This window comes from Cibotium barometz, chromosome 47 (genome assembly GCF_041138505.1).
Source record: "Cibotium barometz isolate CiBa-2024 chromosome 47, ASM4113850v1, whole genome shotgun sequence".
NCBI classification, from domain to species: domain Eukaryota; kingdom Viridiplantae; phylum Streptophyta; class Polypodiopsida; order Cyatheales; family Cibotiaceae; genus Cibotium; species Cibotium barometz.
This window is the reverse complement of record NC_141092.1, coordinates 43,617,327-43,641,598: the sequence shown is the minus strand read 5'-3', so window position 1 is coordinate 43,641,598 and position 24,272 is coordinate 43,617,327. Positions and strand designations below refer to the sequence as shown.

The window sequence follows — 24,272 nt, the reverse complement described above, 5'->3', positions numbered from 1 at the left end:
ATTCCGTTCATCTAAGCCCAAGAGAAGATTCTATGCATGCTTGAGCTCATGATAAGATTGGGCAATATGCACGAGAATGCTTGATCTTAGGTGCTTGCATGGTATTTTAACTATGGGTTATATTTCATAGGAACCCTTGACCTTAAGAGCTCTTTTCACCCATTGTAGTGAAGTTTATGAGGGGAATTTTAAACATGTTATGGTATTTGATGGGCAAGTGGCACATGGAGAGGGAAAAAAATCAACAATTATCTACCTCCATTACACGTATAAAGAATAGGAAGTTGAACTTTTTGATGGACGTATAAAGAATAGGAAGTTGAACTTTTTGCTGGTCTTGCTGGTTGAGCAGAAGCTTGAAGCTTCACATAGTGGATGGGCAAGTTCAACTTGCATTCCTCTTTAGTGTGCCCTCAATTGATTAGAGAACTTTGTGCACCATACATGAGGATGACAAAGGGGTGTGCATGAAAACCTTGGCTGTGCCCATCATTCAAGTGTGGAAAGGTCCTCAAGAATATAGAGTTTTCTTATTTTCCTTTAAAAAAAATGTGGACAGGCTAATCCCATTTAAGAAAGAAAAGTATCAAAAGCAAACAACAAGCCACAGCTTCTTGCATTTCGTGGGCTGTCTCCCCATCAAGAGCCGCTGACAGGTCCTATAAACGAGCGTCTGCTGCCGGTGAACCATCGGCTGCTGCCCATTAGCAGCTCAAATCTTCCTCGATCACCCGACCCCCCTTGTCCCTTTCAACCTTGTGCAGACAGCAGAACTCCGAGAAGAAAATCTGGAGCCTCCATAGCCATGCCTTAGCAGAAGCTCAGTGTTGCCTGCCCTTGCCCCTGAGCTGCTACTTTGCCCTTTCCAGTGTTCCCACAGATCCATAGCCATCTCTGCAGTTGACTTCTTCTCCTTGTGGTTCCTCAGAATGCAGTTCGATGTGAGGCAAGCTGGCGCAGCAGCCCTTACCATAGGCATGTTCATCATGCTGCTCAACATGATAGGCCATGGGCCGCTCTCCCCTTCCACACCAGAGGTATATACCGATCGTGAATAAATTAATTCGTTAATTCGAATTCTCTTCCCACATCCCTTGGTTGTGGCTATGAATTTGTAGAGATTAAGAGGCATACACTAGTAAGTGAGAAGACAAAATTGATAAAGTTAAATGATCCTCTACACCACTTAGTGTACCTTCTTCTCTGTTGAAGGAAATGGCATTGATGGCGGCTGACAACAAACAACTCGTAAATGAACATGCAGAAAAGGTTGTGAAGAGTATTGTTCGCGATGATACACCCAGGGAATTGTGGGGGAAACCAGGACCTGTGCTACAGCCATGCTGGAGCAAGCACATTACAGGTGGGTGACATTGTGCTGTGCCATGCCGTGCCCTTTGTCCCATTGGTATTCTGTTTCATGCCATGCCGCGCCAGAAGACAGTCATTAGCAGGGGTGCTTAATGGAGGGTTTTGCTTAGGTGAAATGATAATTAGACCCGCAAGGATGCCTGCATGCCTCCAGCTCTTAAGGGGGCCCTTGCACCTGTCTCCTTGGACTGTACCCCAGCTTGTGTGCAGGTGACTCTCTCCTGCCTTTCTGTGGGCGTGTGGTTGATTCCAAAGTATTCAAAAAAACTGGGGTTTGAGTGATGAGCATTGCTGCCAAAATTTTACAAGGATTTGTTCATCAAGCATTGTTATGTTTTCCTTGTCTGTGGACTGGCTGCTCGATGCTATTTTTCAGCTGCCCAAATGTACACTGCTTCAGGCCATGTATTTTTAATTGTATATCTAAAAGTACATGCCCGGAAAAGCCTTTAAGAAAAATAATATCTTTGTGCAGGTAGACAGGGCAAGACATGGGGCTATGTGCTGGTCAAGTTATCCAATGGCCCCCAGTACCATCCATTGCAGGTCATGGGTCTAACTCTTATGTTGTTTTTAAGAAAATGAATTTGAACACACATTGGCCTGCGCATTATTAGTCCTTTGAAAACAGCATGTTATCTTCTTTGTCCTTCAAATGTATCATGCCCTGATTATTGCAATGTTAGTTCTGAGCATAATGTATTGGAGATAAACATCTCTGCACACTTTCGTGTGGGTAGTTGAATTTTCACATCGCATAGTTCAGCACTTTGTAAGGAGGCTTCATCCATCAGTAGCGCAGGCCACCATTGAGAATGACAACTGGATGGTTATTCAGCAGGATTTCCTTGCTGCTGGCTTGCGTCCTGTATGCATGTATAGTTTAGTTTTGTGTTGGCTTTGCTCTTTGATGCTAGCCTTCATTATGGCCAGGTCTGCTCTTCAGCTGGAGAGAAGGAACTCAGCATGGTTATTTTATGCTTGAAGATTTGTTCCCTAAGGTGGACACATCTTTCAAATAATGCATCTGCTTTCGGGCACCGACAATGTGAGTAGGGATGTCATAGCAGGTAGTCAATGCTATGCTGGTCCTTTCTTTCAATGTGCTCAGGTTTGCTTTCGACTTAGCCTAGAAGAGTGAAGTAGTACAGCTGACAATCAGTGTTTTCTGTTGGGATTCACACACACCTTTTTAGTGTTAGTGATTGACTTGATTAAGCAGACTTTGCACATAAGAAGTGGTGCAATAACATATTGTCATGTTTACCTATGAGGCTCTATCTCACTTCAATAAGATATTGCAAAAGAAATTCTAGCACAGTGGCTTATATAATACTTTGAAAACATAGTACTATGGAAAGTAGACCAAATAAGTTCCAACACTACAATCACTGAACCAATCTCATTCTCTTCACTCACAATCTCATGATCAAATATCCATCAGTGATACATTATGAAAGTAAAACTATTGATCAGATATCACTTGTTGAACCCTTTAAGAATTAGGACATATTTATTTCTGTAGGAGCTCAAACCTTCCAACCACCCTCGGGCTCTAGTAGACCTCTATAGTGAAACTACCCAATTCTTTCACCATAGTGGTAACCTGTCTCACTCTCACTTACGAAAGGATTTTGTAGAATTAATCTAGTCTCCGTAGAATCAATCTAATCTTCGTAGATGTGAGATCCCTGTTCACCCACATACTCAATAAAGCATAGAATAATTCAAAATGAAATGATAGATACTGATATCACGTGTGATGCACCTCACTGTGTGCCGCACGTAGTATCTAGTCCATACTATGCATAATGGAGTTGATAGTTATATAGTCTTGTGGGTTGACTACCATGAGTATATAACATGCATGTTCCGAAAAGGTGAATTTGGGCATGTGCTTGGATTCATCTAGGTATATATATTAATAACAGGCTGGCAACATTTTATTTGGTCAACCAGCACTAATACTGCATACATATATGTGCATGGGAAAATCGTCATTTTCATTTACATCTTAGCACCAGACAACTACAGAGTGTTTCTCTACAGCGCGTGGGCTGGCCAAGGGAAAATCTTCAGCAGAGCATTTGGGCTGCGAACTGTCATCTACATTCTCTGCCATCTCTTGTACTTGAAATTCAGTTGTAACACTTCTTTCTTGTACATAATACAAATCAGTAGTTTTAGGGCTATTTAGTGTTCTGCGGTGTGTTTGATTCCGGTGCTTTTCTCTCTACCTCAAACCCTAGCACATAGGCTCAAGGAGGGAATTGCTAATTTTTCCGGTTTTTCTGAATTTGTCTTCTTCCACCTTCTCTTTAAAAATGCGCCAATTTCCCATGAAAGGAGAGAAAGAGTAGACACGCACCATACAAGGAGAGGGTGGCCATTGGGTCGAAACATATGCCGAAACGTGTAGCCAATTGGCTTAGGCCGCGAGGCCACCGGTGAGGCCGCATATACTCAGATATATAAACAATATACTCAGGGAAGCTGCATATATGCATATAAATCCGCCCCCTCCATCCAGAAACTGTCTGGCCTGTAGCACCCCCTTAGAGGCGCCCATATGATGTATTTGCTGCTGTGGATGGCTACCTACTATGTGCTGTCCTGCAGCCTGAATAAGGCTTCGTTTTTGCTGAATGTGGCTGCCTTTTTGATGCGTTTTGCTGTTGTGGATGGCCGCCTACTGTGTGCCATCCTGCAGGCTGAATAAGGCTGTGTTTTTGCTGAATCGGGCTGCCTTATGCTCTCTCAGATCTGGCCTTTGAGTGCCCATCACTGGACCACCCTGATGATGTGCCTTCTTCCACCCTTGTTTGGTTGCATTTGGACCAGTAGCTGCCTTGTCTGGCTTGCTCTGTCCGCTTCTACTTGGCACGCTTGGCCCTCTTTCTGCCCTTTGGCTAAGCGCCCCTTGCACACACAAGAGCTATCTACAGAGTTTGCAATATGCAGCCTTGATGAAAAAAACACAAACCTGAGTGAAAATGCTGATGATCATGGGGTTCTTTGCGATGGATCTCCATGCTCTTACGAGAGAGAAAATTGCAGCCCTTCTTTCATCAAAACCTGATGCCCTGATACCAATGTAACACGGGTGCTTGCGGAAGCGTTCTTCATGCTCAATACAGAGTAGAGAGAGAGGACCTAATCTACTATGTATTAGTAGAGAGAGATGACCTAATCTACTATGTATTACTAACATAAAGTATTTACAATGCTGAGTAGAGATACTCAATGGTAGCACTACTCTTGAGTTCTCAATGACTCAATGATGACTGAGTGATTAATGAATGAATATTGCTAAGGCCTAGATTCCTATTTATAGTGTCTAATGTTGGTGAGTGGGCTACCAACCTTACCAACCCTAAAAATAATGTCCAACTAAGCATGTTCATGTTGGAAATAAGTGCACACTAGGTGTACTATTTCTCTAGTCTAGTTTCAGTTGAGTCTTTGTGTCTTGAGTCTAGTGCCATGTGGCACCTCTACATTTATCCCATAAATCAGTCTTCTCAATCTTGTACTTCTCACCTATATATTGTAGGTGTCACATCAATGAAAGCATCAATCTTGTGTCTTGTCTACACTCATCTCAAGGTAACTCTTTGTCTTTCATTTGTTCTTGTTTCATTTCTAGTTTTGCTCTTGCTTTCATATTTTCAACATGGTATCAGAGCAGGCTGCTTCTGCCCTGTATTGCCTGCCATAGCTTCAGGCCACCATCTCCCTAGCTGCACTCAGCCTGTAGGACCAGCCTATTCACATTCTGCGCAGGCTGTGCCGAGCTGAACAGCCTATTCACATTCTGTCCGCCCTGCGCCGACTTGAATCTTCTGTCCGCCAGTTTTTTTGCTGTCCGCCCTGCGCCGGCCTGATTTCAGTAGCTGCTGCTGCCCGCCGTATTGTTGCAGCTCTTCTTTGGCTGCCTTCTTCATCAACTCAAGGGTGCGTATCATCTCAAGGAAGCTGCAGATCGACTGTCCTCCTAAACGAGCTATTTTGCTGCATTCAGTTTTGCCATTGCTTCCTCTTGAAGAGTCTACAAGGTACTGTGCATTGTCTCCATCAGTTTGCTGGTTAGTCCTTTTCTTATCCTCATATCTGCAAACTGCTAGTTCCTCATGCTTCGATGGGCTGTCAAATGCTATGGCCTTGACAAGTGGTGAGAGAGCCGGCTTCTAAAAACAGTTTGGATCTCTCCTTTCATTCATTTCTGCAATCTTGTAAGGGAATAGACACTGCCCTTGCATTTTAGCAAGAGGTAAGACCTTCCCACATGGCCTCTTCTACTCATTCTCTCATGTCTATCGACAAATTCAATGGGTCCAACTTTCATACTTGGCAAATCAAAATCAAGTGCCATCTTATGAAAGAAAGTCTTTGGGACGTTGTTCATCCTGCTGCTCCCGAAGATTCCGACATTGAGCAAGTTATCACTTATGCTCCCACTGCTAAGAATGACAAAGCCTATGCTATCATCTTGCTCGGTCTTGGAGATGATTACATTCATCACATCTCCGACATACAGTCTGCTTCTCGAGCATGGATCACTTTGGATACCCTTTTTGGACCCCGCTCTAAAAATTCTAAGATTGCACTTATGATCTCATTCTTTGATCTATATATGCAGGAGGGAGCTACTATAGCCTCTCATGTCAATTATTTTCGCAGTCTTATGGTTCAGCTTGCATCAGTGAAGTCCCCCATCTCCGAAGATATTGCTATTGCTGTGCTTCTCAAAAGTTTACCTGACACCTATGCTACTCTTGTCACTACCTTCAAGTATCACAATAATCCTACTCTTGAAGGTATCATCAATGCTCTCCAAGAAGAGGAAAGAACAAAACAACAAAAGGTAACTGACATTGCATTTTTAGCAAAGAAAGGAGGTTCTAAGGTAAGAAAGCCTTGCACCCATTGTGGAAAAACTAATCATATGGAGAAGGACTGCTTCAAGGCTCATCCATGCACCATTTGTGGCCGTGATAATCACCGGGAGAAGGACTGCTACTCTAAAACCTCTACATCAGCCCCTGCATCTACCTCAGCCCATGTTGCTGCAGCATCTACATCAGCAGATCTTGCTGTTCATTCCTCACATGATGAGGAATGGGCTTTCTGATTACTTCACCTTTCTTGTCTACCACTTTGACCACCGATGATGTAGGTCAAGGGGTTCTAGTGTCTTACTCATTATGCTTTTTGACCTCTCTCTTGTCCCTACCCAAGAGGCAGAGATTGCCCTTGAGGAGGGGATGTCTTCAAGGTCCATCTGTTTGTCTACAGTCAGTCTTCTGTCTATCTAGTCTTGTCTGTGTGTCTATCTGTTGTCTGTCTATCTGTCTGACTGTGTCTGTTTTAAGATCCATCTTGTCCCTATCCTTGTGGACCCATATGAACTTGAGGAGGGGTGTCTCAGGATCTTTTGTCTCTCATGTCTTGTCTCTCAGTCTATCAGTCTTTATATCTGTCTTCTAGTATTGTCCATCTTGTCTTCTAGCTTGTCTCTCAATCCTTGTCTAGTCTCTCTGTCTTGGTCTTATCTTTTGTCATAGTCTTGTCTTTTTGTCTTCCTCCTAGTGTCCACTTAAGGAGGGTGTTGGAAATAAGTGCACACTAGGTGTACTATTTCTCTAGTCTAGTTTCAATTGAGTCTTTGTGTCTTGAGTCTAGTGCCATGTGGCACCTCTACATTTATCCCATAAATCAGTCTACTCAATCTTGTACTTCTCACCTATATATTGTAGGTGTCACATCAATGAAAGCATCAATCTTGTGTCTTGTCTACACTCATCTCAAGGTAACTCTTTGTCTTTCATTTGTTCTTGTTTCATTTCTAGTTTTGCTCTTGCTTTCATATTTTCAACAGTTCACACACTAACCCAATAACTTTGGTCACACTTGGCTGGCTGCTCACTGGGCACGTGAACAATATTACAATGAACTGGCACAACAGTGGGCAAAATACTCAAACCTCTGAGCTGCCCAATCGGTAGAAGCATGTCCACGTCACACTTGGGAGAGTGTGCACATGACAATAGCATTGAGAAAGGTCAAGAACAAACAAAACATTTATGGTGTATCTCCTCACCTCTGTGATTGAACACTGGAACCTTGCCATTACCATTCACTGGTTAGCTTAGAGCTATCCCCAATCCTTACCCCAGAAGATACTTGGAGAAAGATCCTCAAACTAATCTTGCTTGTGAGTCCTGTGCAGTGCAGTGGTCTTGCTGCCCATGATCCACTGGTCTCCTGCTTTAGAGACTTATCATTTGATGATTTGCAGATAACAAGATTTTGATGCGTTCATGACACTGCTGACAGTAATAACATTGGTGCTATATTGGCAGGTTGCAGATTCTGTCATCGTAGCTCGATATCTTGGAGCCACTTTATTGCTGCCAACAATAAAGGAAGCCCCTGAGGAACCTAATGGGTATTTCTCTGAGGCTGACAACTTCATAACATTCTTGTTGCTGGCTCTTCTTTTTGCTGTGCAATAGTTGGAATGCAAGGAGGTTGGCAGCTTCTTGCAGATCCTTGAGCTCACAATGTAATGCCTTTTTGCAGGGATTTTGACAAAATTTATGATGTAAATAACTTCATATCAAGCCTTAAGGATGTAGTTCGAGTTGTGGGGCGATTACCCGAGGATGTCCGCTCAGTGAAACCTAAGGTGCTGAAGGTGCCTTACAAAGTAACGCCAGAGTACATAGAGGAGAACGTGCAGCCTATCTTCAAGCAGAATATGATCATTCAGCTTATAAGTGTCTTCTCTGCATCAAGTATGAAGGCCAAAGATTCATCTACCGAAGAAGTACAAGCAATACGGTGTCTGGTGACTTTCAGTTCCCTACGCTTTCATTCACAAGTGCAGAAGCTCGGGGAAAGGGTGATCAGTAGAGTGAGAGAAGCCGGTGAATCATCCAGTGGCCGCTTCATTGCTATCGATTTGGGAGTCGATGTGTTGAAACAGAAGGGCTGCACCCAATCAGGAAACTCGAAAAGCAAAAAGTGTTTTGATGCATATGGTGTGAGCACTTTTTTGAAAAGACTAGGGTTTTCGTCTGACACGGCGATCTATTTGACACAGTCAAGGTGGGATCAAAGCCTTGATCCACTTAAGGACATCTTTCCAAATGTATACACCAAGGTAACTTTTCATCGGGTCTGCTTTCTCTCTCTTCAGCTCAGTAGCTTTAGACCATTTTATATACTTTCTTACTTAACAGTCTTGCAAAGGAAATACCGTTCTATCAATGTGTTTTTCAGTATGAGTACAAATGCGGCATGCCCTGTCTGGTGACATGTCAACATCCCTCTGGTCATAGAATAAGAAAACTAATATTTGTGACAATATGAAGGTGGATACTTAAGCAACTACACAAACCATTGCATTCTCCACAAGATACTTAGGCCCGTTACAAAATGTGCTGATACATGTGTGGCATCAAAGGCTTGTGCTCTCTAGTGCACCTTACACTCATGCATGGTGTATTCGCAGGAGTACAGCATGCCATTCAATGAAGAGAAGCAGATTCTGTATTCGGGCCACACACAGTTCGAAAGGGCCATAGATTTCTATGTGTGCACACAGAGCGATGTGTTTGTGCCTGCAATATCGGGATTTTCTTATGTGAGCATTGCTGGGAAGCGAATCCCCATTGGCAAGACTCAGATACTCATCCCTACGGTAACAGAAGATTCTTCCTCTAAACTACAGGTTTCTGGAGCTCTTTCAAGGTTCGTCACAAAGAAAGACCATGCTGTTTACTCTTGTTTTTGCAAGGCTTCTTCAAGTGCAAATGAGTCAAAGAAAAGGGTTTTGTAGCGGGCCTTTGCTCAATAAAAGGCAGCATGATTTCTTTCAGGAGTTATTTTTCCAGGTTACTGCAATTTTTGTTTTAAACTTGTCTTGTAGGACATACATTTTTTTTCCTGGACATACATTAGGAGGACATCATGCAATAATTTTGACCATTGTATTTTACCTCTTGTTGTATTCATTATACCTTAACCCGATTTCAGTTTGAGGGTTCTTAAAGCATTCCTTGGAAAAACAAGAACCTTTGATTTGTTAGTGTGCGGATAAATCCTTAAAGTTTTGTGAATGTTGATTCGTGGACATCAATGTTGAGAAGGTACTTGATGACTTTTAAAGAAATCTTTGATGGAATCTAGAACATTCTTCTGTTACTGCAAGATGGGTGGACTTTTCACAGTGACAACATGCCAAAGGAAGAGGTTCCAATCAATAGTTTTCCTTATTTCAGTTTGGCTTCTAAAGTGGGTACTCTCTCTGCTTCCTGGGCTCTAGCCAAGCGGTAGCATCCTTGCCTCTCAAAAGGGAGGTATAGGGTTCGAATGTCTACACACGTGGCATGTGTAATTCAGCACCCTCTTGCAGAAAGAAAAGGTGAGTTCAAGTCTCTACCCATGTGGCATATGTGGTTCTGCACCGTCTCGCATAAAGAAAAAGTGGGTGCTCTCTCTCTCCTCTCTCATAATAGTACAATGGCCTAGCCCTTTTACTTTTCATATTGTCATGCTCATAAGAAGAAGCTTGTTCCTACATTGCTGATCCTTAGGTCCATGACTTTGTTTTCATGCTAAGGGTTAGGTGTTTTGCACCGAGACAATTGCTCGCAAAATCTTCTCAAATGCTTACAGAATGTCTTGTCATTTTTGAAGATGAAGTTGACAAAATCTACTAGAACCCACTGCTTGTGGTAGCATCCAGTGTAGGGCTTTATGAAGTTCTCTATGTACCCAGATCTTGTGAAACAGATCAGTGTGCAACATCATAGTTTCTTGCACATCAGTCTTTCCACAAAAGATCGATGTGACAGCACATTTTCCTTGTCAGCACTTAGAAGGAATTCTAGGAAGCTAGAGTTTGTGGTGTCACCATGGATAAGCTAGGAGAAGAATTTCAAAATTTAAAAAGGACTAATAATAAAATCACAGTGAAGGCAATGACTTACTATAAGCATTTTTAGAAGTGACAACTTATAAAACCTTGGATAATTAAAAATCTGACCATGTACCAAATTAAGTTTACGTGCAAATCCTGGATATTAAAAAATTTGTTGCGTACAAAAATAAGTTAACAAAGAACGTTTATGCGTGCAAAACTCAAACGATTTTCAAACATTTACACTTAAACCCTAAATCAAATTAACAAAAGGAAATTATGTGCAGAAAAGTATTATATAGAAAAAAATTGTAAATTCATCGTGAGCAAATCTTGGACAATCTTATGGATGCTTTAATGCGTTGTCACCTTCATGCACCATATTGGAAGGTCAACCTTAGCCTAGTGATATTAGAATCTAGGAGTGGGGCTCCCACTCATTCCTAGTATCCTTCCATCACCTAAAAGGGAACACAATTGAGATTTTTCTTGCCTATTTGAAACCTCATAATGGTCTTCTCTTGGAGCACTTGATCAGGTCCCCTTGATGTTTAACCACCTTTGTGTCCTAGTCTTTGGGAAACAATGCACCTTGTTGTCATTCTCCTTGCAAATGTACATAGTGGGTGTCCTATGCTCTTCACACCTAAGGAAAATAAAAATAAAAACATAAATGGCATGAACCATGCCAAACTAGCTCTATGTGAGCCATACGTGCACTTCGTGATGGTTTTTGGAAGAGGGGCCATTGCCTTCTATGAAGCATACATCGAAAAGATATGTCAAAAAGGTGGGAAAAGATACTATGTGGGTGCTACACATCTAAGAGGGGTGGATCAAGGGTGCTATAGAGCTTGGAGTGTACTACAAAAGCTTAAAGCATATTTCGTTGTGATGAAAGCTGAGAAAGAGAGGACAAAAATAGTGGATAGTATAGCAAGAGCTTGGAGAGGTAAAAGAAAGAAGATGAAGAGGTGATAGAAAAACACATGTGAGAAGGAGAGGTTGGGATCTTGGGAGGGGGAGGGGTGGATGTGGATGTGAAAGGAGGTGGGAAGATGGAGGGAGGAAGATCGTGATGAAAAGAGGAAAAATGAGTTATGCATATGCAAAAAAGGGAAAATGAGATATGCAAAAAGGGAGAATGAGATATGCAAGAGAGAATAATTTTCAAATTTAGAAAGCTACATGTGTAATAGTGACATCCGATCTTTCAAAATTGACTTTGTATCTTTTAAAAGTGACATCTTATGGAGCCCAAATCTTTGACTAAAATTTTTTAGGGATTAAACAACCCAACATTTTTTCCAATGTGTCATCCTCCCATTGCTCCATTTTAAAGTCCTCTTTTTAATCATGTGCACTCTTAAAGAGTCCTTAGAACATCTCAACCTCTTTTTAATCATGTGCACTCTTAAAGGGCCCCTAGAACATCTTAACCTCCCCTAATGCCTTTCTTTTCTTGCTAGTCACATCAAGTCAATGCCAATGAGAAAGTACCATGAATTTCTTGTAAACCTTAGTATTAATTACTGCTTTCCAAGCCCTAATTCCACTAGGTGGCCACTTCCTTTCTAGTATAGTTTCTTGCTTTTTGTAGGAGGCCTTGTGGTGTATGGCTAGACGTCTATGATGAAACACTTCATTTCATCCTCTCTATTGATTGGGAGGTCCTTTAAAAACCAATTACTATTTTTACAATTAATGGTCATAATTATGGTAATGATAATCACCAAGGGAAAGAGGGGGATAATGGAGCTGTCTAGATCTTGATGTTGGGATTGTTTGCATGGTGACCATGATGTAGTGTTGTGAACTCTCTTAAAAGTGTTGCAAGCGCATGGATCCTCTATGCATAAGTGTAAATGTTGAAGGATGAATATTTGATGCTTTTTCTCTATGTTGTGCTCCTATAAGATCCACACTTGCATGTTGCTATACACTCGTTATCAAAGTGCTTAGAGATTTGACAGTGTAAATCAAGTTTTTCAAGTGTTGCAAAAAAAGATAAAAGATTTTCAAATTTAAGTTTTCAAAACTCGAAGGTTTGCAAGATATAAAGGCTCAAAAACTTTCAAGAAATAATATTCCTAAAGGAAGGACACATTTCGTGATCTTGAAAAAATTTGGAGAGAAAAAGTGTCTCACCTCCAATCATATGAAAATATGGATATTCATTAATATATATATAATAAGTATAAGTATGCATAATAGTGCAAATGTTCATATCAAGGTTTTCTTAAAGTGCACATCAAGCTTTTCAAGTGTTCTAGAAAGATATTAAGCTTTCTAGATTCAAGTATTCAAAACTGAAAGATTTCTAAATTTTCAACATTCAAAGGTTTTCAAGGAGCAACGTTTCCAAAAAATTGCACAGTTCTAGGTCTTGAAATTTTTAGGGAAGAACGTTTACCAACTCTCCATCCATATGAAAGTAGGGTCAATTATATATGAACATTTGCCAACTCTCAGCACTATGATGTGCTCTTGTAAGATCCATGTTTGCATGCTCCTATACACAATATCAAGGTGCTTAGAGCTTTGACAAAGTCCATATCAAGATTTTAAGTGTTGAAGAAAGATATAAGTTTTCAATTTCATGCTTTCAAACTCAAGGATTTGCAAGATTCCAAATATTTGATAGGTTTTCAAGAAACATTGTTCTCTAGAAAGGGCACATTTTTTCGTCTTGAAAGTTTTGGGAGAGAAAGTGTACCAACTCTCTAACCATATGAACACACACACACACACACACACACACACACACACACACACACACACACACACACACACACACACACACACACACATGCAGAAAAATATAAGCCCTTCAAATTCAAGTTTTCAAACTCAAGGGTTTGGAAGGTTCCAAAACTGAAAGGTTTCAAAGAAAGAGCACATTCTTGGTCTTAAAAGTCTTGGGGGAGCGAAAGTGTACCAGCTCTCTAGCCATATGAAAATATGGTTACACACACATACATATATATACACACATGTATAAACACACACACACACACACACACACACACACACACACACACACACACACACACACACACATATATATACACACATGTACACACACACACACACACACACACACACACACACACACACACACACACACACATGTATGCATCCTTATATACATGAAGAAAGATATATATTTTTAATGCAAGAGCTAATGACACATGCTTCGACAAGGCTAAGGTAAGGTCTTGACTTGAACATATTTGACGCCCATTGGGGACTAGCCTAGGGCTTAGCTCCATCCATTTGTCCATTCCAAGCTATTAAGATTACCCAATATTGCTCGGTGTTGATTAGGAGATCACATTCTGAAAATTTTTGAGTCATTAGATGTATTTAGTTGTTGTTTTTGATTTTTCTTTGGTGTTTATTTGTATTAGGGCATTTTAATTTCATATATTGGAAGGGAAAAACCATGGTTCATTGGTGATTTACTTAAGCTTGGAGCTGAAGAGGCTTAGATTTCATTGCTTTGATCCAAGGAATAGATTAGTAATTGTGAATAAGAGTGGAATGTTCACTCCAAAAATATGAGCATTGAGCTCCATTAGGATGGGATAGTCAATTAGTCAATTGTGTTCATGCATTTCATAAATTTTTATAATGTTTTCATGCATTGTTGAATTAGTAGCCTAGAATCAAAACACTTAATTAGTTATATCAAAGCCATTAAAACTAAGATCAAGACTATTAATCACACCCCATCAAGTCCCAAAAAACCAAGCCAAAGTAGGTCTTGTGATGGGGATGTGAGGCCATAGTCCCATGAAAAGTTTGGACACATGAGCCTACAAATGTGAGGCATGAGCTTGGAAACTTGAACCGCGAGTCTAAACACGTGGGCCTATAAAAAACAAGTGAGCCTATAGACGTGGGTCTAGAGACATGAACCTAGACACGTGAGCTTATAGATGTGAGTCTAGAGGCACGAACTTAGATAGTCAACCTGTAGAGTCTAGAGGCATGAACTTGGATACATCAGCTTATATACATGAGCCTAAAAACACGAGTCTAGAGACGTGAACCTAGGCACATGAGCCTATGCACACGTGGGCCTAGGGGGAAAAAACTTGTTTGAAGCCATTTTCACGCTAGCAGACCAGAAGCACTAATGACCTTTGATGGAAACTTGATTTGGACTAATTGTAAAACAACAATTTAGTTGACTCTAGGGCATCAAACCACACTTTCTCAAACCCACCAAGCCTCCAATCTTAGTAAACAGACCATCACTCAATAGAGTACTCCCTCGTTTATAAGAAGGCTAGACTCGTTTGGATCCACCTTAAGCGAGGAGCTTTGAGAAGAAATAAGCCAACGTAATACTCAGATGTGGGCGGAGGAATAATAGCAAGTGCCATTGGAAACTACATAGCCCAACTTCATAGGGCAAGAGATCCCGTACGGTGAAAAAAAGGGTTTCATGCAACCACCTCATTACATTCCCTTGCCACACATGAACACACAAAAGACATGGTAAGGATGTCATTTGAAAGGGAAGGGGGGTTGTGACAAACATAGTACCTAGAAGCTTAGAGTTGGGTAAACCAAGCCAATTCATATCTCAAGGATGATAGCCAAATTTGGTAGAAGTAGAGATCCCATTCAGTACCTAGATAAGTTTGATAAAATTTACGAGGAGCTAGAACAGATTGATGATCCCAATAAGATCTGCTCATTCACACTTTATCTTAAAGGTAAAGCACGCTCGTGGTTTAGATCACTAAACCCGCTTGAAAAGTGTTGAGAAATGTGGTGCCAAAGAGCACATGAGTTGGTAGGGAGTGAGTAGAAAAGTCAAGCAACCTAGCATGTTGCCACATGAGCAAACTGGATAAATCCAACATGAGCTATTAAGCCAAATCGTATCCCCCTCATATAAAATGGGACATTTTCAAGGAATGGAACAAGCAAGCTCTTAAGCCTCTATATGAGTACAAGTCTCAATCTTGTAACCTAATTATGCTTAAGTCTTCTGCTTAGTTAATTTAGCAATTTGTCATTATGAGTATGCTTAGACAGCACCCACCTTAGGTTACCTTAATCACATCTAATTAGTGAAAGTTTAAGCTTAATCACATCATAGCCTTGCATGTGCATATGATACTCATGCTTTTTAACATGGTATAAGAGCCTCCCCTATCCCCACATCACTAATCTCAATCCATATTAGGCTAAAACACCTTACTAATCAACATTATAGTCACTAATCTAACACTTATCCTCTTGCCCTCCTTGTGGCTCTAATTTGCTAAGCTCCATTCTCCTCATTCCCTTAACCATTACCCAAGAAATTTTGAGAGAAGAATCACCACTCTAGGGTGCAACCCTACAACCAAGGAGGCCACCGAATTCACTATGGCGCTCTTGTATAAGGGTGCAGAAAAGTGTCATTCACAGTGTCGTGAAAGTTGTCATCAGAATTGTCATCTGAGTTGTCATCAAAAGTGTCGTCAAAGTTGTCAGCAGAATTGTCGTCAATGATGTCATTCAAGTTGTCATCAGAAGTGTCATTTAGGTTGGGATTTGAAGAGTCGGTTAGGATAGTCAAGAGTCATTTGGAATATGAAGAGTCATTAAAGAATCGGTTAGTCAGTTAGAGTCACCTAGGAGTCCTTTTAAAAGGCATAGCCTTCTTGTAATCGTGGGTATGTGTGTGGTGTGTGGTGTGTGAGAAATCAAGAATCAGTTATCAGTTTCAGTTTTCAGTTTTTGTCTCTCTCTTTCTCTCTTTCTCTCTCTCCCTCTGTCTCTGAGTAATGCTCCAATGAGAGTCGTTTCTATCATTTTGTGTATTCCTTGTTGAAGCTATAGCCTTTAACACTTGGCGATCACGGTGGTTTCAACCACAATGGTTGATTAGGATGGAGCCTACAATAGGAGCCTGCAAAGCAAGTGAGCAGATTCAGGAGGCGAAATCAGATTCAGGTGCTGTTTCAAAATCAGATTCAGGAGGCGAAATCAGATTCAGGTGCTGTTTCGAAATCAGATTCAAGAGGCGAAATCAGATTCAGGAGGCAAAATCAGATTTAGGAGGCAAAATCTGATTCAGACATAATCAGGCTGTGCAGAAGATTGAAGAAGAATCAGTTTGTCTATTTTTAAGAAAGGGTGTTTATCAAGCGGAGTCATGTTTAAGCATTTCATGAGGGGATTTTCTGAAGCAGAAGTTTTTCAAAGTGTCGACATCAAGAGGAGCTTTTTGAAGCGGATTCAAGAAGACTTTTTGCAAGGATGGAGTGTTCCAAAGGAGGCATATCGACAAAGAGAAGATCAGATGTACTACCTGGCAATGCGAAGCCTGCAAGAAGCACAAATCTTGGAAAAGCTGATGGAGGAGTCGTTTGGTGAATCAATGCCAAAGCAAGATTTTCAAAGGCACTTGACTTCTAATCAAGGGAATTTGTGGGTTCTCAATTGCTACGCAAATGTTCCCTCGTGTGTGCCAGTGTATAAGGGTGCAGAAAAGTGTCATTCATAGTGTCGTGAAAGTTGTCATCAGAATTGTCATCTGAGTTGTCATCACCAAAAGTGTCATCAAAGTTGTCAGCAGAATTGTCGTCAATGATGTCATTCAAGTTGTCATCAAAAGTGTCATTTAGGTTGGGATTTGAAGAGTCGGTTAGGATAGTAAAGAGTCATTTGGAATATGAAGAGTCATTAAAGAATCGGTTAGTCAGTTAGAGTCGCCTAGGAGTCTTTTTAAAAGGCATAGCCTTCTTGTAATCATGGGTATGTGTGTGGTGTGTGATGTGTGAGAAATCAAGAATCAGTTATCAGTTTTCAATTTTTGTCTCTCTCTTTCTCTCTTTCTCTCTCTCCCTCTGTCTCTAAGTAATGCTCCAATGAGAGTCGTTTCTATCATTACCTCAAAATGGAAACAAAAATAACAAGTCATTTGAGAAGTTTTATGGGGAAAGGTTCCACACATGGGCTACAAAAATGAAGTATCTTCTCATACATAAGAAGCTATGGAAACTAATTAAGGAGAATGCACGTGCTAACCCAACTAATGATTGGAATGAAAGAGATGAACAAGCATTGCCATTAATTGGATCGCACTTGGGCACCAACCTTATTCATCACATTGATTCCAAAACCACAATTAAAAAAGCACGGGATGAGATGAATTTAGTATTTGTTTCCAAGGCCAAGAATCAAGAAATTCATTTGAAATTATAATTTTTATAGTTTAGAGATGAAATTTCATAAGTCACTAGCACAATTAATAAGTAAAATGAAGAGCATCATGACCCAGACAGATGGCATTGATGCAAAGATAGGTGACAAGGATGCACTTGCCATACTTCTAAAGAGCATGCTAGAGGAATATAGTGTACTAGTGACCACTCTAAAGAATTTACGTGAACCAACATTTGAGGGTTGTATTTCCCTACTTGAAGAAGAGAAGCAGCTAAAGAATGGAATACAAGGAACCTTAAGGGACATTTCAAAAGTGAATGCAGATTGAAGCACAAGCCAAAGTGTAACCATAGCAAGAAGCTAGGACATAAAGAAGAGGAATGTAGGTTCAAAAATCAAGAAGCTAACTACATGGAGTCATCATCGTGCAAAGAAAAGATTCCCACCGACAAACTCTTCTAGTAACTACATCAACAACCTCACTACCTGAGCCTACATGTTGTAAAAGGGGTCACCATATGAGTAGACACCCATCTCATCTCATTTTTGTTATGTTCACCACACCTTACCACATTAAGTAGCTATATTGGCACTAAGGGGAGGTGATAACATGTCGTAACCAAATCTTACCACTTGTGTAGCAATCATGTCAAGGGGGATGATTAGAACTACATCTCTTTAGTGATTCTAATTGGGCAGGCGATTATGATATACGACAACATCTCAAAATTGTTTCTTTCTTAGCAATTTGTGCATATCTTGGTGAAGCAAGAAACAACAAATTGTGGCAACATTGTCCTATGAGGTTGAATACAGAGCAACATTCACTATGACTGTTGAATGTGTATGGTTGAGAAGATTGATGGAGGATCTTTACGTCCCTTTAAAGACCCACTTCTATTCTCACTGATAGAGTTACAACGCAATGGTAGTTACAAAGAATCATGCCTTTCATGCTAGAACCAAGCACATTGAAGTGCATTATCACCATGTCAGAGAGAGACTCCATGCTAGAGAGATCAATCTGATCTATTGTAGTACACATGATAATGTGACAGATCTTTTCACTAAAGCCTTATCACGTGGGGTCTTCCGGAAAGCATTGGGCCTCTTCCCTTTTAGAGAGAATAACTTAAAATCTCTATAAATCTCACATTTGCACTATAAGGGGGTTTTCTAGATATTTGGTAGTGCTACAACTATGAGGTCATGCACTTATGCCATGGGCACTTTTGTCCCACTAGGTTTTTCCCATGGCCATTCAGGTGTGAATGGACACCTTAGGGTTAGCTAGTATATAAGCAACCTCATCCTTAATTTAGGGTTGGTGTTCATTTTGTACTTCATTATATCTTGAGCTCTTACTCTTGGTGAACTAGACTTCTACACTCTCTCTCCCCTATGTTTCCTTTGATTTGTGAACATTGAGTGAGTGAGTGCTTGTAGCTTTGCTTTTATATAATCTAATCTTAGACAACAAAACTATAGATTTCTATCCTAGATCGATGCACAAAAAGGGGGAACAATTACATTTTTCATGACTCATGGGATGAGTAGAATGGTGCACTTCAGCCACAATTTATTATGGTATATTAACATCCTAGATTTGATGCACAAAAGGACAACACTTGCCATTTTCATGACCATGCTACTCATGGAATGAGTATCATGATGCACTTAATCCACATTGTATGGTACATTGAATTTAGAGATTCTATTAGAGGTCATAGAGAGTGGTTTTTAAGCTCAATCCCACTGAATCTTTTTCTAAGGTAGTTGTAAGTGACACCACATAAAAAGGATGTCATGACATAAAAGGCCCAGAAAGGTGCCCTACTGGTTGTTTTTCAATATGATAGATTTTATGATTGTGCATATATAGGATGCAGAATTGCCTAAGGAGGCTTGGGACACCTTAGTGAATATGTACAACACAAACACCCAAGCTCAGAAGATGCTAACAGCCCCTATATGTAAATTTCCATGGCCATAGCGGCCGCACTTTGTAAGGCCATGGATAATGTGTGTGTGGTTATTTAAAAATTGGAAAGGTTGGGAAATTTTCTTATGTCATTTCAATAAAGGCCATTTTCAAATTTCTTAAAAGCCATGTAAGATAATTTTTCAAATAATGAAAAAATGGAAAGGGGAGTCGTGTGATTGGGGATGGTTGGGAGGAAGTTGCAACTTCTTGCTTATCTCCTTCCCACACATCTTTTCTTTCTCTCTCTTGGTTCTTGCAGCAAAATCCTTCTCTTCTCTTGGTCTTGAATTCTTCCTATCTTGATTCCATGGAGGGAGAGAGTGAGGGAGAAGGTGAGAGTGATGATGACAATGATGATTTCCTTCTTCTCTAATTGCTGTGTGTGGTGATGGGTTGGTTTCTTAATCTTGAGAGCACCTTTCTTAGCAAGTTTTGAGATCATGTGAGAGTACTTGTAGCCTCTCAAACCCATCCAAAGGGAGCTTGGAAGGCAACTATTCATTGTGCCGGGAGTCTAGCACATGCTATAAAAAGGGTAGAATAGTATGAGTGTTAATAAGCAAGTGACCAGTGAAGAGTTGGACCTAGAATGAGTGTTAATAAGCAAGTGACCAGTGAAGAGTTGGACCTAGAATGAGTAAGCCAACTACCAGGAAATGCTAAGCTATTGATAGTTAAGAGCCTACTTAGGGAGACTTATAGTGTTTACATTAAGTATCCTAAGAAGAACAAGAATGCTAGTGAGAGGATCCAAGAGGAAGAAGACGACATAATAAGGGAAGTGAGTGATGAGGGAGAGATAAGTGAACAAGGGGAAAAGAAGAAGGGGTTGATTCTTTGCGTTAATGTTTATGACCTAGAATACGTAGAGGACTCTGACCCTAGCTACTTTTGCTATCCAATTAGCTACACATTGGGAACTAGTAGATAAGATAGAATTAGAGACTATTGCCTTTTCCACTTGTAGTGGATATTGGTTAGGATCTAGACCTTTAACTGCCATACCACATAAAGTACGTTACGAGGATCTAAGGAAGTATTTCTTCCTCTGTAGTGGTATGAAATTAGGATTTTTCTCGAAAGTAAAAAAGAAATTAGAAGATTTAGAAATACTGTGGGAAGAGCGAGCTTCTCACTTGTGAGAAAGCAAAATTTCCTTTTTGTTATGGATAGACCTATTAGTAGGGCATAATTGGTAACTTTATTAGATAGATTGGCATACTTTAAATGCTTCATTAGAGAATTCGATAGTGTAATTCAACCCTAAAAATAATTGTACGCGAGAGAGCCTGGTGCACGATTTATGTAGTTAGTTATATAGAAGAGAGGATAGAGTGGAGCAGTTAGAAAAAGAATAGTAATAATAGAATGGATGAGTGGTGAAGGGAGTAGAGAAATAAGAAATAGAGAGAGAAATGAGTGACGGAGACGAAGAGACGAAAGACGTAGCCAACAATTAGCCGAGACACTGGAGAGGATAAACAATTTAATCCAGGAAGGATTAAATTGTTTATCCTTCCTGGATTAAACAAGTAGAGAGAGAAATGAGTGACGGAGACGAAAGACGTAGCCAACAATTAGCCGAGACACTGGAGAGGATAAACAATTTAATCCAGGAAGGATTAAGAGGGAAAACAAACATTAGCATAAACTTAGATCAAGGACGTGTAATACGTAGTACTCCCTTGAGTATAAGCGAAAACGATCCCTTATTTTACAATTTAATAGTTTCAAGTCTAGCGAGTGACAATATAGGATATCATCCTAGTATTAGTCCAATCATAGAGGAAGGTGAGAGTAGTGCTAAAAAGAGTCAAAGTAGTGTCCATACTCCTATTCCAAGTGTGCAAAAGATTCTTGGAAATTTCTTGGATAGCCCAAAATTTGAACTGAGGAAAACTCTTTAACTTACCTAAAAGCAAGGCGTTAAACTTCTTTGACGAGAAAGTGTTTGGTCTTAATCTTCTATTTTCAATGGCTTTACCTGCACAAAAAACGGCAATACGTCTCACAGACTTTACTCAGTATAGTGGATTGTGGGATGAGGATCCTGATGCTCATACGCAGTGATTTGAAGTCACATGTATGGCTAATGAGATTGTGGATGATGACAAAAAATTGCATATCTTCCCAACTATAGATTAAAAGATGAAGCTGCTAGTAGTTGGTATGGGAATCTTGACCCAGTTTTAAGAGCAACGTACAAGACCTGACATGCCTTCCTTACAAAATTTAGAAGACAAGGTTTCCAAGATCGATTAGCACAGCAATTAGACTATTTATTCCAAGGCATTAATGAGAGTATTGACCATTATATTGAGAGGATGGAGACAATTTTAAGGAAGATGGGAGCTAATGCACCGAATGATGAGACACAAAAGCGTCAATTCATAGATGGACTTAGAAATGTAGAAGCCCAAACTAATCTGCGCCTTAAACACCCTCTGTGACATTAGCGGATGCTAACAAGAAGCTAGATATTGGGAAGTAGTTCAATTAAGTCAGCAAAGACACGAGAATTATTACAAGACCCTAAGGTCTCATAGCCATCTTATATGGCACCGATGAGGCCCAGTGGAGCCATCAAAAAATTTTGGGATGTCTCAAACGCTAGGAACTAGTATGCAAGGGCAAACTATGATGAGTCCTAACCCATCAATGTATGTCCCATATAATCCGTATCTGTTAGTACCTGCTTATATGGTTCAAACGGGCACGGCTCAAGTACCTTTAAGTGAGGTTGAACACACTGAGATATTGGCAAATTCATTAGGAAAGTTTAAAGAAGAGATTCTAAGTGTGGTACACCGACAAGAGAAAGAGGTATATGCTGTAGCACCGCAGGGTGCGTCAAATACATAGAACCCACCTAGATCAAATATTTGGTGTGGGAAATGTCATGGGTATGTTAAGTTCTAGACAAAGCAACATACTATGAGCTTTAATTCTTTCATGAATGGCTTTAGTGGATACAATCAGCTGTTGATTCATCCTAAAGACCAACCTAAGACTACGTTTACCATAGAATGGGGGACATTTGCTTATAGAGTGATGCCTTTTGGGTTATGCAATTCCCCTGCCACATTTCAACGCGTTATGATATCTGCTTTTATTAAGAGTTTCTAAGGAAATGGATGGAGATATTCTTAGATGACTTTTGTGTTTGTGGTACTTGTAAGGATATGTCAAAAAAGTTGGATCAAGTGTTTGATAGGAGTACAAAGGTGGGTATATCTTTAAACCCAGATAAGTGCGTGTTTAGAGGGAGTAAAGGTACTCTTTTAGGTCATGTGGTATCCAAAGACGGTATTTCCATGGATACTAGTGAGATATAAAAAATTAGTGAGTTACCACCGCTTCACACCCTTACACAGTTGCGTGGGTTCCTAGGCCATGTGAATTATTATCAGTGCTATATTGCAAACTTTGCAATTATAGCATTGCCTTTGACTACATTGTTACAGAAGGACAACCCATATGTGTCGACATATACTTGTCAAAGGGCCTTTGAACTTCTCAAACAGAAGTTAGTGGAAGCTTCGATCTTAGTACCTCCCGATTGGATGAAGGAATTCCATATCCATGCGAATGCACTATTTTATGCCAATCTGATGATAATGAAGTGGATCATCCTATATATTATGCGAGTAGAAATCTAAGTGGTGCGAAGCGAAACTATACAACGACATAAAAGGAATGTTTATCAATGGTGTTCTCAGTTGAGAAGTTTTGTCATTATCTATAATTTATATTTTATGTCGATCATGAGGCTTTGAAATACCTCTTGAATAAGCTGGAGTTAGCAGGACGAAGATTTCATTGCATGCTCTTATTTCAAGTGTTTGATTTTCAAGTAGTGATGAAAGCGAGAAAGACGCACATGTTAGCGGATCATTTATCTAGATTATTGACAGATGACCAGGAGGTAGGAGTAGAGGACGATCTTCCTGATGCTCAATTATTTTTAGTAGAAACGCAAGTTCCATGGTATGTAGACGTCGCTAACTTTTAGAGCACCGCTCAATATCCAATCGCCATCGATAAGTGGGAAAAGAAAAAGATTTGTTAAAATCTAGGTCTTATAGCTTGTTGGGTGGGTATCTTTATAAATATTTCCCGCACGAGAAGGAATTTATTGTCGATGTGCACGTGAGGATGAAGTCCCAACTATTTTGAAGGATTTACATGATGAGCCATGTGGACGGCATTTTGCAAGTGAGACGACCGCTCATAAGGTTCTCCTTGCAAGATATTGGCGGCCAACTTTATATAAAGATTGTTATCATTGTTGTGGAAAATGTGATAAAGGTTAGCGAGTTGGTAGACCAACGAAACAATTCGCTACTCCATTAAAGCCAATCTTAGGTCTTTTTAAGAAGTGGGGAATAGATTTTGTAGGATCAATAGATCCCCCATCGAGATATCGATGTAATTGATATATATTGGTGTGTATAGATTATGTGACAAAGTGGGTAGAGCCAAAACCTCTAAAGATGGATAGGGCAGTAGATGTTGCCAAGTTTCTATATGAGAATATTATTACATGATTTGGGTGCCCATTAGAGCTGGTAAGTGATCGGGGTTTTCATTTTCTAAATGAGACAATTAATTGAACTCTATAAGATTAAACATCATAAATCTACGTTGTACTATCCACGAGCAAATGGTCAAGTGGGAGATACTAGTCATATTCTTTGTGGCATATTGACTAAAACAATAGCTGAGAATAGACATGATTGGGATGAGCGATTATATGAAGTGTTATGGCCTTACCGTGTACGGCCTTACCGTGTACGGCCTATAAAATTACTACGCAAA

The 24,272-nt window shown here is 40.2% G+C and overlaps 1 protein-coding gene across 7 annotated transcripts; it reads left to right on the top strand.

Moving 5' to 3' along the window:
* Positions 1 to 606: 606 nt before the first annotated feature.
* LOC147611727 (protein MANNAN SYNTHESIS-RELATED 1-like) lies at positions 607 to 9,427 on the top strand. 7 transcript variants are annotated; one of them, XM_086784767.1, is made up of 6 exons: positions 607 to 1,037; positions 1,213 to 1,363; positions 1,847 to 1,917; positions 7,734 to 7,819; positions 7,954 to 8,536; positions 8,888 to 9,427. In XM_086784767.1, the coding sequence occupies exons 1-6, from the start codon at positions 930 to 932 to the stop codon at positions 9,212 to 9,214; spliced, it is 1,326 nt and encodes a 441-aa protein (XP_086640893.1). In that variant the 5' UTR covers positions 607 to 929; the 3' UTR covers positions 9,215 to 9,427. The 7 variants fall into 7 exon arrangements, with proteins under 7 accessions (XP_086640893.1, XP_086640899.1, XP_086640895.1 ...); XM_086784773.1 differs by lacking the exon at positions 8,888 to 9,427 and adding an exon at positions 8,748 to 8,880; XM_086784769.1 differs by lacking the exon at positions 8,888 to 9,427 and adding an exon at positions 8,656 to 8,801.
* The last annotated feature ends 14,845 nt before the right edge of the window (positions 9,428 to 24,272 follow it).